General features: G+C 39.0%; 1 protein-coding gene across 3 annotated transcripts in view; it reads left to right on the plus strand.

Moving 5' to 3' along the window:
* REPS2 (RALBP1 associated Eps domain containing 2) overlaps positions 1 to 15309 on the plus strand; it is a 97775-nt gene that overhangs the window by 41933 nt on the left and 40533 nt on the right. For 2 of the 3 annotated variants that reach the window (XM_048287009.1, XM_048286990.1), the window contains exons 5-11: positions 808 to 905; positions 2584 to 2722; positions 4205 to 4268; positions 6550 to 6692; positions 9859 to 9953; positions 13269 to 13338; positions 15241 to 15306. In XM_048287009.1, the coding sequence (XP_048142966.1) occupies positions 808 to 905; positions 2584 to 2722; positions 4205 to 4268; positions 6550 to 6692; positions 9859 to 9953; positions 13269 to 13338; positions 15241 to 15306 (675 nt within the window). The remainder of the gene's footprint in view (positions 1 to 807; positions 906 to 2583; positions 2723 to 4204; positions 4269 to 6549; positions 6693 to 9858; positions 9954 to 13268; positions 13339 to 15240; positions 15307 to 15309) is intronic. The other variant, XM_048286998.1, reaches the window with a different exon arrangement.

A 15309-nucleotide genomic window follows, 5' to 3' on the forward strand; every position in this document is an offset into this window, starting at 1 on the left:
GGTCTCCTTTTTCATCATGAGTCATTAAGGTTCTGACTGTCTAATGCAGACTTTGTAATGGTAAATTTTAAATAGGCTGGCAGCAGTTCTCAGCTCTGTAAAAGTTTGAAAGTGAGTTGCCTTTTTGTTTACATACTTGCCCTATTTTTAAAACATTGTTCCTAAATGTGCTGTTGTGTCACTGCTTACTGTATTTGCTGCAGTGGAGCCTAGGTGACTTATTTTAGCAAAAGAAAAAGAAATTGTTACTTTCCTTCACTAACTTTATTCCAAACAGTGCCAAGTGGTGTGTCATGTATTTTGATTTTCAACAGAAATTAGGGAAGGGAGAGGAAGAGTATATGGAAAAGTAATGATTTGCTACTTGATAACATTGTCAAAACAAATTTTTTTGCAGCTCACTTGAATTACTTCTTATTTAAAATATATCTTGTGCTATATGGGGCTATACATATATAAAATGTATAAATGCATGGACAGGCTATATAAATGTATATTTAAACATGATGAACACTGATTTCTGTTATCTAGAGTATATAACTGGCAATGTCTCAGTAATGTCTGAAGAATGATGCAATGGGAAAGACAAGTATGTGGCTGGAATTTTGTTGCATAAGACAAAATGGACTTTGATACTGTGATACCAGGTTCACTTGGTAGATGCTTGACAACACGGACTTTGATGCTCTGATACAATGTTCACAAGCTACACTCTTGATCTTGTGGTATTTATCTATTTCCTTTAGCCTAGCCCTAATTTTTTATTATCCCATAATTTATATATTTAATTTTAAATGTCTAATGTAGCTCCTTATGAAGTCAGACACTCTGCTCACCAGCAAGATGGACCATCATCAGGGAATTATGGAGCCAAATCTGCACCCACCTGTTCAACTCCTAACCGGGTAATGAATTGCATATTTTTCTTTAGTAGTACTGCTAACAAAATAATAGAGAAATTCTTTAAAAAGGCAGAAATATTCTCGCTTTGAAAGTGAAAAATGTTCTTAATGGTGTTTTTAGACTGGAGACTGAAGCGTGCTTTTTTAGTATATGAGGAAAAAAAGCTGATGGGATGGAGAAATTAAAATAAATAATTAAATTAATTAAATTGCTAACGGTAAGTAGAAGTAAACCCTTTTCATATAAAGTACATGTGATTTCACAGAGATTCCTTCTTGATTTAGATTCCCATCTGTAACACGTGCGTAGTATTTATGGCTAACATTCTGCATATTTTGGTTTTTTACCCCAAGTGGTTAAATTGCACCTTAAAATAAATTAATTTCTGGGCATTTGTTTGTTTTTATGAAAATGGGTCTTATATCTTCCTGCTGGTTGCAAAAGCAGATCTTTCCTGTGTTCCAGTATGCCTGCTGTGCATTTATTATGCAAACAAGTAGTTTGCCCTAAGGAAGGGCAAAACTCTCTTAAGCAAGAGATTTTCCTGAATAAGTAAGACTCAGAGACTCTACATTTTCCTGTGTGCTTAGCACCTCACACCCACAATAAAATGTCACCTGAGCTTCCAAAAGAGATCTACAGGTAGTGTCACATAATTTGTGCTAACTTGAAATGAAATTGGGTGCATTTGTGTAGCACTTTGAAATGAAAATTAATTTACGGCTTCATGATGTTGCCTGTTTCAGAGATCTTTTGATGTATTTCAGAACTGGTGTTTTGCATTTGATTCTTGGGAAATAGACAGGTATGTCAGAGAAATGGTTTCACAGCTGATTGTTGTTCATTCTTGCCCTCCCTTTTTAAGACTGTTATCATCCCTGCTTAAATATTGAATACTAATTTATTCCATTTTAGCAAAGTCACCAGCTGTATGGGCAGCCCTCTTGTAGGTACCTCCATCCAACCTTGCAAAAGTTACTGGGCTCCCCTTAAGCAAGTTAATCAGAGAGCAAAGACAGAGCAAAGATGTAATTGAATTAAATACCCTTCTCCTCCAGAATATTCCTTTACCCAAAGGAGGATTTTTACTTGAACTTTGGGAAGTGACAGAAGTCTGAGGGGGTCTGTAGGGGCTTGTATGTCTCCCTGAGTTGGCATAATGAGTGCTGAGTTACTGGGGTGAGCAGAGGGTCCAGAAAAAGTGGAATATTTCCATAGTTACAGCACCATTCCTAGATTAAATATGTAGTTTCACAGCAAAGATAAATTTTCTTGCACAAAGCTGCATAAATGCAGCTTTAGGTCCTTTACTGGCTCCATCCATTTGAGGTGTACAGTGTGCAGTTCAAGGTCGTAATGCATGGCAGCCAAAGTGGACCCCCAAAATGAATCTAGAGGTAATAAAGTATGACTTGGACTTCTAGTGGTCAGCAGTACCAAGATTTCCTTTGAGCTTTGGTCATGTAAAACTTCCTTTAATTGCCTGGGTAAAGATACATGATTATAGCCTCAGTTTTTCAACAGGTAAGTAGTGGGATGGTCATCAGTGTGGCCATTTCTGCTTCTTGTCTTCTGAAAATTTGTCTCTGCTAAATAGAAGAGTGTAAATCTGGTTTCTTGAGGTTTCCAATGCCCTTCTGGTGCCCTCCCTGTGGCTGATGCCAGTGTCCCTCCCATCAGTCTCTTTCAGTGGAGCGGGAGCAGCAGGACAGCAGCACCCAGTACTCAGATGACCCTTGGAGGATAACGGAGGAGCAGCGAGATTACTACATTAACCAGTTCAGGTCCCTGCAGCCCGACCTCAACGCCTTTATTTCAGGTAATTTTTACCAAATACTGTGCACATCAAGTAGGGGGACCAGGCTGGGAGGTGAGAATGTTAAGTAAATAAATGCTTTTTTCTCTGGCAGTGCATTTTTAAGAGTTGATTGTATCTTCTTTTAAAAGGCAGACTATTCAAACCAATACTGTGACCCTTACATTTCCTCTTAAATATCCTGATTTTAGAGAAATAATTACATCTAAGAAAGAAGTATTGGCAATTTGGTAAAAATTAAAATGAGCTCTCTGTATTTGATGTGCTGTATTTGTGGATCACACCTGCAGTGTATATTGAGTTGAAAAACCCCTGAGGGCTGTGCTGGCTTATCCAGCAGAACTGTGGCAGTGTCCATCTGGTGACAGTGAAGCATGCAAAACTGCCCTGTGCAGTCAAGCCTGAGGGTTTATGGTTCTGGGGGACTGAGATTTTGACGTTTAGGTAATTATAAAACAATCCTGGAGAGCACACACATCGTAGAAGTATTGTTAAGAGCATACTTAGATGGCTCTGATCATAGTCAGATTTCCATCCTGAATAGAAGGTCCAGGCTGGTTGTGAGAGGAGACTTTGCCGTGTACAGACAGTTGGTCTGGCAAGGAATATGTCACAGGTTTTAAATTGAGGAAATTGTAATGAGCCCTGCTGTATCTCCGGGGCTTGGATCCAGCCAAAAGTTTACAGAAATGCTCTGCTGCTAACTGAAGTTAGTGCTTCAGCAGTTCTTCACCTCCCTTAAGTCTCCTTTATGCAGTTTGCTTCAAAGAACAAATGGTTCTTCAGTGTTGGTTCTTTCCCCAGTGGTTGCCCTAGGGGAAGAGGATTATCATCCCAGAAGTCTGTGCTTTGCTTCCTTTTGATTTGTAAGCCTGTACCCAGGAAGGGCTTCCAGGGTACCCCTAACAGCCTGTGCATATGAGATGGTGAAGAAGTGGATTTGTTAACTAGAAGTATGAGAAGGGCTGCTATGGCAGGGTGAGTGAGGATGCCTGCAGTAGGACAGGAGCTGTGTGCAATCTGAATCTTCTGCAGTTTCTTTTTTCTTTTTTTTTCTCTCATAAAATTTTCACTGCAGGGAAAAGTCATAGTTAAAACAGCATCTTGGGAGAGCAGTGCAGTTGTCAAAGCACTGTACTGCCATACACATGGCTTCTGGTGAAGCAGGGCTGTTTGTGCCTGTTATTTCATCATTGGTGACATACTTATTATGCAGGTTAGAGTTACTAGTACTAAAGTGGGTTTCCCTTTATTTATTTTTCCCATATGGAGGGAATAGAGAATTGAGGTCAACAGCTTTGTCGGGCTTTCTCTATCATTTACTCAGAAGGAGACAAATGGTCCAACATCTCTAGTAGCATCTGATTAATCTGAGCATCTCTCACATGTAAATTAACTGTCTGCTTCTGGCACGTCAGACCTGGTAAAAGGGAAGAATTTGGAGAATTAATTTCCAATGGTTGATGAAGCATGCTTTCCCAACAGGTTCCGTAGCAAAGAATTTCTTCACAAAATCAAAGCTGCCCATCCCAGAACTTTCTCACATCTGGTGAGTACTGTAATAGTGTTGGGGGTGCATATCATGTTTGTTTTTTTTAAATACACTTAATTCAACAGTTCTTGTTAAATTTTAAAAGTGTCTTCAATTACAATTACTGCTCTTATCTCCAGAATCACTTTGAGGCCCAAGCAGCAGGGTGCTCATTGATCTTCCTGACACACTTGTTTTCTGGAGAGATGTTTGCCTACTCAGCAGGACTGGGAAGGTTTGAACGGTGACGTAGCTGAGAGCTGTTCTTAAGTGTATTGTAAGCAGCATCATTAGCTCAAAGAACTGGTATTTTTCGTGAAATGACACAAAGGAGAAGCACCTCTGGAATGTTTTAGATGTGTTGTTGGTTTTATGTTTCTGTCTCTGTTCTGTCAAAGGAGGCCTAATTAAACAACTACATAATTCATTAGTGCTTTTCTAATGAACCAGTGCATTTACTTTTAATGAGCTTATTGAGAAACAATTGCAGATGGAACTGTACATGATAAAATTTGACAAGAATTCTTTTATATTTTCATAAACAACATGGTGCTTTGTAACTTGTTGTCATCCTTGCATCTCTGTTAGGGGGAACAAACAGTTTTAAACATGGATCAGAAATGCTGATAGTGATTTTATTTTTATATATGCTTTTATGAAGAGAGATGAGACGAAAAGCTTGCAAGAGCCTAAACATCTGTCAGGGTCAAAGGATATGTCTGGAATCTTTTCAAAGCGGATTGTCAGTTGTGAAAATAAAAAAAAAAAAACAACTCAAGAAACATAGTGGTGGGGGAAGTGAATTTTGGAATTTAAATTTAAGATTACTTAAAAAGAACGGCTTAACCTAATATGGTGGCAAAACAGATTTTATTGGTGACGCAACTTGTTCTCTGTCCAGAATTTCAAGAAAAGTATTACCTTCTAGTAGATAGTTGTAATTTTGTGGCAGTGTGATTTATCAGGTTGTGTTGCTCTGTTAAACACATGGGATGTTTCAGTCCTTGTCACTATAACCTCAACAACTTGAGAAATGCTGGTTACTTTCAAAGAGCAAGAAATTATATGTTTATTTTAGACCATGTGCCAAAGATAAAATATTAGTCAATTTTTGCAGAGTTAATTCACAGAATTGAATTATTGAATTCAGTTTTAGTGTTTGTGAAGTGTGCTAGAATTAGAGGGAACTGCTTAGTGAGAAGTTAACAACAATATTTAAACTTGCTAAGAGCATTAATTTTGCTCTTGTTTTAACGTTAGTCAGTGGTGCTAAAGTCCATATTTAACTTTTTCTTCTTGAATTGTTTTAAGATCGTGCATGGATTAGCCAAAAGTGCTTCCAAATATTGGAAGGTTAATTTCACCCTTGGAACAATGTGCACTTGCAGCTCAGAAGGCCAACTGTGTCCTGGGCGGCATCAAAAGAGGTGTGGCCAGCAGGGCAAGGGAAGGGATTCTGCACCTCTACTCTGCTCTGGTGAGACCCCACCTGGAGTGCTGCATCCAGCTCTGGGGTCCTCAGCATAAGAAGAATGCGGACCTGTTGGAATGAGTCCAGAGCAGGTCCACTAAGTTGATCACAGGGCTGGAGCATCTCTCCTATGGAAACAGGCTGAGAGACTTGGGGCTGTTCAGCCTGAAGAAGAGAAGGGTCTGGGAGATCTTCTACCAGCTTTCCAGTACCTAGCAGGGTCCACAAGAGAGATGGAGAGGGACTTTTCACAACGGCATGTAGTGATAGGACAAGGGGGATTGGGTGTAAGCTAAACTAGGGCAGGTTTAGATTAGATATTAGGAAGGAATTCTTTACTTTAAGGGTCATGAGGCCTTAGAACACATTGCCTAGAGAGGTTGTGGACTCCCCATCCCCGTAGGTGTTCATGGCCAGGCTGAATGGGGCTTTGAGTAACCTGGTCTAGTGAAAGGTTCCCTGCCCATGGCAGGGGAGCTGGACCCAGATTATCTGTGATGTCCCTTCTAACCCCAGCCACCCTATGATTCTGTAAGAATAGGTTATGTATTTCACATTCTAATACACACATACCATCATATTCATTGGCATGATGTATTGAAGAAATCTACTGAAAAGGAAAAAAGTGGCAAGTCAGTACTAGAAAATCAGCTTCCTGCATCTTTCCTGAGACAACTGTGCAAGTCAGGATCAAGTGTACATGACAGAGGTGCTTGTCTTGGGTTAAAATACCCCTTCTTGGGGTTGCTTTTTTGTCTCCCTTGTGATGGCACGCATGTGTTTCCCTGAGGTAACACCTTGGAAAATGTGTGCCTGTTTTATCCACAGGGAGCTGAGTGACGTGGATTGTGATGGGGCGCTGACACTCCCAGAGTTTTGTGCTGCTTTCCACCTTGTGGTTGCGAGGAAGAATGGTTACCAGCTGCCTGAGACACTGCCAGAGACACTGCTGCCCGAGTACCTTCAAGCAGGTAAAGTTTCTGCAGCAAGTCATGTCCCTGTAGCCATCTCAGAAATCCAGCGTGTGTTAGATAGGTTCACTTTCCATCTTGGAATGGGCTTCTATGTCATGTAATGATTCTCCAGCTGCATTTAAGGCATGTGTTTTTAATTATGCTTATGAGGTGATTGCTCAAGAAGTAATATATCAAAGCACAGAGATAGAGATGCAAAGTGCAGCAGTTACCTGCCTCTTAATGTCTGCCTCTTTCTCCATTGTGCTTCAGGTGTCAGGACAGGTAAAGAGGCAGATGAGTACCTGTAAAACAAAGGCAATGGCTTTAAACTGAAAGAGGACAGGTTTAAGTTAGATTTTAGGAAGAAATTGTTTATTGTGAGGGCACTGAGTCACTGGAATAGATTGCCCAGAGCAGCTGTGGTTGCCTCACCCCTGAAAGTGTTCAAGGCCAGGTTGGATAAGGCCTAGAGAAACCTGGTCTAGTGGAAGTGTCCCTCCCCATGGCAAGGGAGGTTGGAACAAGATGATCTTTAAAGTCTCATCCAATCCAAACCATTCTATGAATCTATGATGTAGCTTTTAATTCTTTTGATGATCTTTCCTGAAAGTATCTGTCTCTTTAAGATTTGTTAAAAATGATACTGGACTGCATTAGAACTTAATATACTAACGTATTTTGTCAGATGGTTGTATTTTTTTGTAATTTATTTTATGTAATCTACAGATTCTTCTATGGGTAGTTTGCATTAATGACAGGAGGATTACAACAATTTGTGTAGCACAAGGATGAATTAATCCAAAATATAATATACTTCAGTAACAATGTGCTGTGAAAGACCTGCCCTTTCATTTGTTCTCTTCAGTTATGTCTATTTTAATTATAAATGAACGTTGAAATATATACTATTACATCTAAAAAATGTGCATGACTCTCGAGGGCAAGAAGGATTAATCACAGATGATAATTACAGTGCTCAGGGATAATATTTAAGACCTAATAAAATCTCCATTAAATTCGATGACACTGAATATATTAAAAGGCAGGAAAAGAAAAAATCAAGCTGCAGTTAGGAAAAATTAAATGTTGACCCTGTATCAGATTTGTGAAATAATTTCTGATGGAGTCATGTTCCCTGTAATCCACTATATTCATATCCAAAGCAATAAGCTCCTGGAAAACCTGCATTTCCAAATCTTCATCATTTTTAGTCTCTCTAATTACATTCCCCTGTCATAATTACAGCTACTCTTTTCCCCCCAGGACCACCACTTTGTTCACTTCTTTCATGCCTGGTCTCATGATAAATTGGCTTGTAAGCTCATCCATGCAGGTTCTTCTTGGCGTGTCTTCACATTAAGCTCTTTTGGGTAAAACCGCAATGGAAATAACTATCTCTAGTAGCAGGGAATCATTATGTCAATGGGAGAAACAGCATGGTAAGCTGCAGTTGTTCCCTGGGAGTTGTCTTTTTCCCTATTTGTCCCTTTCAGCACTTAGTTCTACCATTTTCTTAGACGATTATTGTTTCATGCTATTGCATGAAACCAACCATTTCAAGCAAATCTACGTGGAAGAGGTGAAAGGACTAATTGTTTCTTGTGGTTGCTTTAAATACCCCAGCTAATGACCTAATTCTGGTTAATTTGAGGGTCTGAAAATATCTCGTGCTCATTCTGCTATCTGGTCAGGATTCATAAATCCATCTTTTGAAAGACTTGCATTAATAAGAAGCAGAACGTCTCAACGCGCTGTAAGCCTGTGAATCACAGAAAAGCATAGAGCCCTGGTTTTATTACTTCTGAAATAAAAGCATTGATAAGTATGCAAGTGCCTCATACATTTACCTAAAATGTAAAAAGCAATTTTCAAGAGAAATCTTATGTTTTCATATTTTTGTAATTTGTTTCATGTGAAATTTATAAATTCTTTTCAAATATTTTTGGCTTCTTAGGACCCCAATGAAGATTACTGAAACTTTTTCATTAGATTGTTGTATTAGTTTCAGAATGAAGCATAATTTGGTTCAATTGAAGTATTTGCATCAATAAGGGTGTTGTTAAAGCTTGAAGTAAAATGACTTGGAGGAAAAAAGCATTTAAGAATGCATTAATCTTGCTAGTTTTATGACTTGTACCATAAACTAGGAGCACAACTGGTCCACATGCTCTCCTGGCACAGGTCCATTGACAATTTGACCCACCACCTTCTTTTTGGAAACTTTTTATTAAAACTAATTTGCAGAATCTCAAAAGCTATTTGCCCTGTGCACAACCCACTGTACTGTAAATTAAGACTGATTTCCAAGAGGTTAATTTATTGAGATAAAATAGATAGCCAAAAACTAGAACTGTGGTTATTCTGCCTTTTGATGTATTGATCCTTAAAAAAAATGTTTTCCGCTCATAAAACAGATTTATCTCAGAGGAACTAATCCCAGAGTGATACCAGCAGAAGATAGAAATTAGTTTGTTGGGAATATTCCTTTGAGAAGTTAGATTTGATTTTTTTCCTTTTTTTCCCCGTGTTCTCAATGTTGTTTAGTTGAAGATAGTATATGCTACAGCATCCACTGTATTTAGTGCTTTGATTTTGCTGGCCTTCAATTTTAGTGTATAATTTAGATTCTACACTTTTCAGTATTCAAAAAGTCAAAATTGCAGCTGAAGATAATGTGAGTACCTTTAACATTGTTAAGAGAACAAGGTATAAAGTATCAGATCAACTCAGTTGATACTGGACTGCAAGAAGGAAAAATTTCTTCCAAATTTCACGATTATTTCTATAACAGAAATTATACATGCTGTCCCTTTCATGACACGGACCTACGATGCAAGATAGAAAGATTTTCTTCATGGTGTTTGTCATCCATGTCTTATGGATCGTGTCTGAGATGTAGAAATGAAGGGCAAAATTATGCAAGAACAGGCTTCTAAGAAGTGTGTATTAACCAAAGACTTGGTGTGTCTCTGTGTTTGGTTTTGGGTTGGTTTTTTGGTGTTTTTTTGAGGGTGGATGGGTTGTTTTTTTTTATTGTTGGGTTTTTCTTGGGGGGGGGGGGGTGACCTTTTTTTTGTTTTGTTTTTTGTTTGGGGTTTTTTTGTGGGTTTTTATTAGTTTGGTTTGTTAGCTTGTTTTTTTGTGGGTTGTTTTTTAAACTTTTTTTTTCTTTCCCCTGCAGCTTGTTTGAAGCCCATGCGTGACTGTGCGTTGTTTGATTCTTATTCTGAGCCATTGCCAAGCAGTCAGCAGTCTCGGGACTTCAGTCGAACGGAGGTGAGAAGGTGTAAGCTGGGTCCTTACCTTGCAGAGGGGAGGAGGCTGGACCAGCTTCATAGAGACTGTGCTATGTGAGCAGCAGGAGTGTGAGTCTCTAAGAGGACCTTAGGAGTCTCTAAGCTCCCCATTAAGCCATCTCAAACCCTCATCTCAGCCATTTCTTCTGTGTGTGGAAAGGCCTGACAGGCTTTTCAAGAGATATTCCCACGTAACAGAGTTCACAGTAGTCATTGAGGGACTTGTGAGATGCTGGAATCTGCAGAGAAATTCACTCTACCTGTTGGTGTCCTGCAGGGCTGCTGCAGGAGAGGCAGAGCGGCACACAGACTGTGTTTAGGTGAAGTATCTCCTGAGTCTGAATTGGTTGAAAATAGGAAGCTTCAGCACAGAGCTAGAATGATAAAATCCTGTCGTTTGGAAAAGACTTCCAAGATCATCAATTCCAACTGTTAGGCCAGCACTGCATTCTTTCAGATAGTTGTAGAGAGCAATAAGGTCACCCCTGAGCATCCTTTTTTCCAGGATAAACAACCCCAGCTCCCTCAGCTGCTCCTTTTGTGCTCCGGACCCTCCACCAGCTCCACTGCCCTTCTCTGAACACATGCCAATGTCCTTTCTTGTAGTGAGGGACCCAGAACTGAACACGGTAGGTTTGGTTGGATGGAACAGGGGTTTTGGACTAGATCTCCAGAGGCCCCTTCCAAACCCAACTGTTGTATGATTCTGTGAAGACTGCTGCAAGAAAAACTGAATTGAGGAGAAGAATTTAACACTGAGGTTAAAATCCAAAATATTTAAAGACCCTATAGAACTGAACGAATGATGGCCACTGAGTTGTGCCTGAATATTGCAACTCTCAGTATATGTGCTGAGGAATTTAAAGGTTTAGTGTTAAGGTAGTTAATGAAATGGCAGACTTCAGGAACCAGCCCTTCTGACACTGCTTCCAAGTTTAAAAATTATGGTATGTTATGGCAGCTCAGCAAGGCTGTTCTCCAGTTATTTCCTCCCAATGCCTTGCTCTGGGGAGTCCCTGGGTCAGAACCTAGCTGCTCCCTCATCAAATCCTTCTTGGCAGTGGTACCACCAAACAGAATCTCCTAAGCTTCTATGGAGTACAGTGTTCACTTTGGGCAATGCTGCAGCCAGTGCGTTGAGCACCCGGTGTATCTTCTGGAACTGTTAAAGTATATGTGGTATCCCTAGGAGGTGTTGCTCATCCTACAGCAGCTTGGCCAAAGTGCAGCAGTCACACTGGGCTTTGGAAGCAGCACTGCAGATCTGGTAGTGCAGGGTTCTGGTATGCTGGCAGTGTAAGCAGGTCTGTTACCAGAACAGCCTAATCCCTTGCTTATGACCTTATTTTGGGTGGCTTGCAACATAAACTATAAAAGAAGATATAGATATAATATAGAATTAAATTATATTTGAAATGTAAACAAATATATGATTTTGTATCTTTCATTTGCATAATTAAAAAGCTTCAGTTTAAATTGTCCAAGATTAATGGACTTTAAATCTCCTCAAAAGTGATTTGAGAATAATTTTGACTTGATTTTTGTTTTGTTCAACTTGTGTTTTTACATTCAGAATTAATACACCGAATGAGTATATTTTGGAAGGTCAGTAATTCGTCTTCCATTCATCTCCCTCAATGGGAAGTGCAGCAATTCACTGCTGCCATTTCATTTGTATCTTGGCTAGTTGAGGAATTATACTTTAGATACTTGATCACTACTTTAAAAATATTATATTGTCAATGCAATCTGTTATGCGTTACCTCCATGTCTTTTATAATTTCCATCTATCATCCATTCAGGTTATTTAATTTCATTTGAGATGCCTGTTTTTACTGTGACTGCTGAACTATAATACTGCAATAAAATGGAAGCAGTTCCTGAATGCATTCATAAAGAAAATAATGGCAGGAGACACGTCACCTGCATGCTAGGCTTTGTTAAACTTGCAAAACACACCAAGGCTTATATTGTGCTTTGAGAATGACGTGGGTGGCTGATTTTTGTTTACCAAGGAAGTTTTGTCTTTCACAGGTAGTTTTTGTCTCCCACTCTCCTTTGGTTCTTTTCGACAAGCCTTCTCACTACCAAAATCTTAAAGTTAAAACATGCATAAAATGACTGGCTGGGGTTCCTCTGAGCTCCCTCTGAAATGTCATGCTCACAGTTCATTGAAATTTCTGAAAGCTGTTCTATCGATTAAAGTGTGCACTGAGTTAGGTCTGTGGTCTCATGTTCTTCACTTGAGTGTCAGGGCTAGCTATGGGTGTGAAATGTTTTGTTCATACATTTTCAGAGTCCTCAAGCCATATTTTTGCTGTGTTGCTTTCTCAGAAGTATTAGGGTATCCCATTCCTCAGAAACTTTATAAAACACATCTCACAGACCTTTACTGTGGAGTTTTCCTTTTTGAACTACTGACTTGAGATTTTTGTGGTCTTTTAAAAATGTCTATGGAATCTAGGTTTCTCGACTCATTTGCTTAGGCCCAATTTATTTCAGGACATTTTTAGGTCAAACCTCTTCCATGCTCCCTGGGAAAAAAACAGCCTCACTTAATATTTAGAGAAGTTTAGGGTTTCTGGAATTGGCTTTAATGTTTTATTTGGTTGCAGAGTGTATCCTTGTTCTTACAGATAATGGAGGTAGAATTTGTTCCAGGTTCCATCTTGTGGGCTACACAGCAGAAGCTCCAGGAACAATAAATTCCTATAAGTTGCTGCTGAAATAACAGAAAATTAAGGAATAAGACTGGGGAGAAATTCCCTGTTTTCCTATCAAAGGCCTGAATGAGCCTCCAACAGACTTGCTAATGAAATTTGATTTTCCCATCTTGATGACTGCATGTTGGAAGAAAGGAGTAGTTCAAGGATCAGCCACATCAGCCAGGAGCCTTTAAAGCATGACCATCAGGCTCTGCAGTACAGCTGGAGTTTTTGTCAGAGGCTTTCCTCATGGACACCGGAGAAGGTTTCATCCGTCCTAACACAAGTGTTACATGTGGCTCTGCTGCGAGAAGTCTTTCTTTACACATAGTCCTTATCTTCTTCAGTGATTCACTGTTGAAGTGTTCCTCTAACTGATTTCAGGTGTGGAATTGCTGTACCTTGAAAAGCAGAGCTATATTGTCTTTCTGTAGGTCCTTTATGCTTCTTTACGTAACAAAGAAATTGTGGTGCAAGAGCAAATGTCGCCATTATTTGTGTTGATCTGTATTCTTAAATATTTGACTGTGGAAAGACACAAGTATGAGCTATAACAATGAGTGTAATTAACAAATCTTTCTTCTTTTAAGAAGTCATCAGCTGAAGAGGTACCTGATAACTCTGCCCTGTTACAAGATGGAAAGAAAGATGACAAACAAGGTATTCAAGTAAATAACTTTCTTTTTCCCATTGGGGATTAAATTGTGTGTTTTCAGTAAGCCACGGTGTTTGCTGACAGAAGCAATGGTATGTTTAATTTCTAAGCTGGCTATGTGTTGCTGTAGATTTAAAGAGGCAACTCACAACAGCTGAGTTGAAGACAAATAAATGGAGGGGTATGCTTCAAAATTAGTTCTATCATATGTGAGTGATATGAAATGTACCTTCTAAAATATGTCTAGCCCTAAGGCAACTAGTGTTGCACTTCTTACTTAAACAAAATTCCAATTATCAGGAATTTTTTAAGAGTAAAGATTACACTGTGACAAATTTTGAATTTCCATTTTTGCATCAACACTCAAAATTAGGTTTTGTTGCTATTTGAAAAAAATAATCCCTGTACTTTCTTGCAAAACAAAAGTTTTAGTCAAATTGGACTGAAAAGACTTGATTCATTCATTTCACTTGAAATCCATCAGCGGCAAGCCATGTGAAATTGAAGTGATCTTTCCCTTTTTACATGCAGTAGCTTCTATGGCTTCCAGAATTGGCACTGGATCATCACACAGCCATTCATTGCCTTTTATGCTCCCTTTTCTCAGTTTTTACTTGCTGTCCCTCCGCTGTAGAAACAAAAGAGTTGTGGGTATTTTGTTGCCTGATTCTCAGAGCTGCAGATTATGTATTAATTAAAATAAAAAATATTTTTGCCTCCCAGATGTCCACATGCTAAGGTTGCATCAGAGCTGTTAGACCAGGTAGTCCACATTCCTGATTCACCTTCAACACTCAGGTGTGACAGAGTTTGACAGATTCCCAGTGTCCCTATTTCAAAGAAATTTTGTCAAGAGTTGACATTCGTTAGTAAAACATTTTGACACATCAGCATATGCCAAGAAATCAGTGCTTTGTTGACAAGGTTTGTTTTGTTGTAAAATGTATAATGAACCAGAGAAGGACTTGAACCTTGAAGGTGATTGCTCTGAAATGTCTAGGGAACATTTACCTTTTACTAAGGGAATATTTTTTCCCTGTTTAGATGATGAAGTCGTGCTTTGATTTTTGTAGCTGACATGTTAAGTCACATGGGAACCTGTTTTGAGACATGCAGTCCTCCTACAGGGCTGAGGATATGCTGTATTTATGACACAGATTGCTACCTTTCCAGCCAAAGAACAAATACTTTTGTTGTACCTTTTATTACTATTCTGACAAACATGAGAGCAGATCACTCTCCTGAGTGAGGGGATCTCCCCAGAAGTCAAGTACCTGCAGTTCAGGACAGTAGAAGCAAATTTTCTTGCATTTTCAAAAGTATAGAAGTAAATTAACTTCACTTAGGTTATAATGTAGTTGAATTTGGAAGATAACCTAAACTGAACTGGGTTACAAGACCCAGAACTTTTTGCACGTTTTGTTTGAGAAAGGCAGATGACAGAATCATAGAGCAGGTAAGGTTGGAAGGGACATCTGGTTCAACCTCCCTGCTAAAACAGGGTCATCCTAGAGCAGGAGAGGTTTCATTCCAAGTGGTCATTTAACACAGAGTATTACAGTATATCAAAATACACTATGGTGCATTAAGAACTCCTTCAGAAAGTCACTAGAAAGGATGTGTAGGGGAATGTGGAACGGGAATAAGCACTCAATCCCACAAATTCTCAAAATTTGAGATTACTTGGCAATTTGAGCATAGGTCTTTCTGTTCTTGACTTTTGTGCTCTTAGAAATTGTTACTTGTTTGAGTGCTTTGTTTTTCTGAGGGTATTTGGCTACTTTTCAAGTATGTTTGGTGTTATAAGATGTCTAATACCAGTTTAGGTGTTCCTTTCTCAGGGGTGATACTTGTAGATTTTACCCACACATACTTAAAGTAATTATCATTTCTTTATTTTTGTTAAGCTCTTAAAGTAAGCACTACTCTCAAAACTATACCAAAGGAATTTCAGCACTTGACTGTGAAAGCAGGTA

This window comes from Corvus hawaiiensis, chromosome 2, assembly GCF_020740725.1.
Source record: "Corvus hawaiiensis isolate bCorHaw1 chromosome 2, bCorHaw1.pri.cur, whole genome shotgun sequence".
Lineage (NCBI taxonomy): Eukaryota > Metazoa > Chordata > Aves > Passeriformes > Corvidae > Corvus > Corvus hawaiiensis.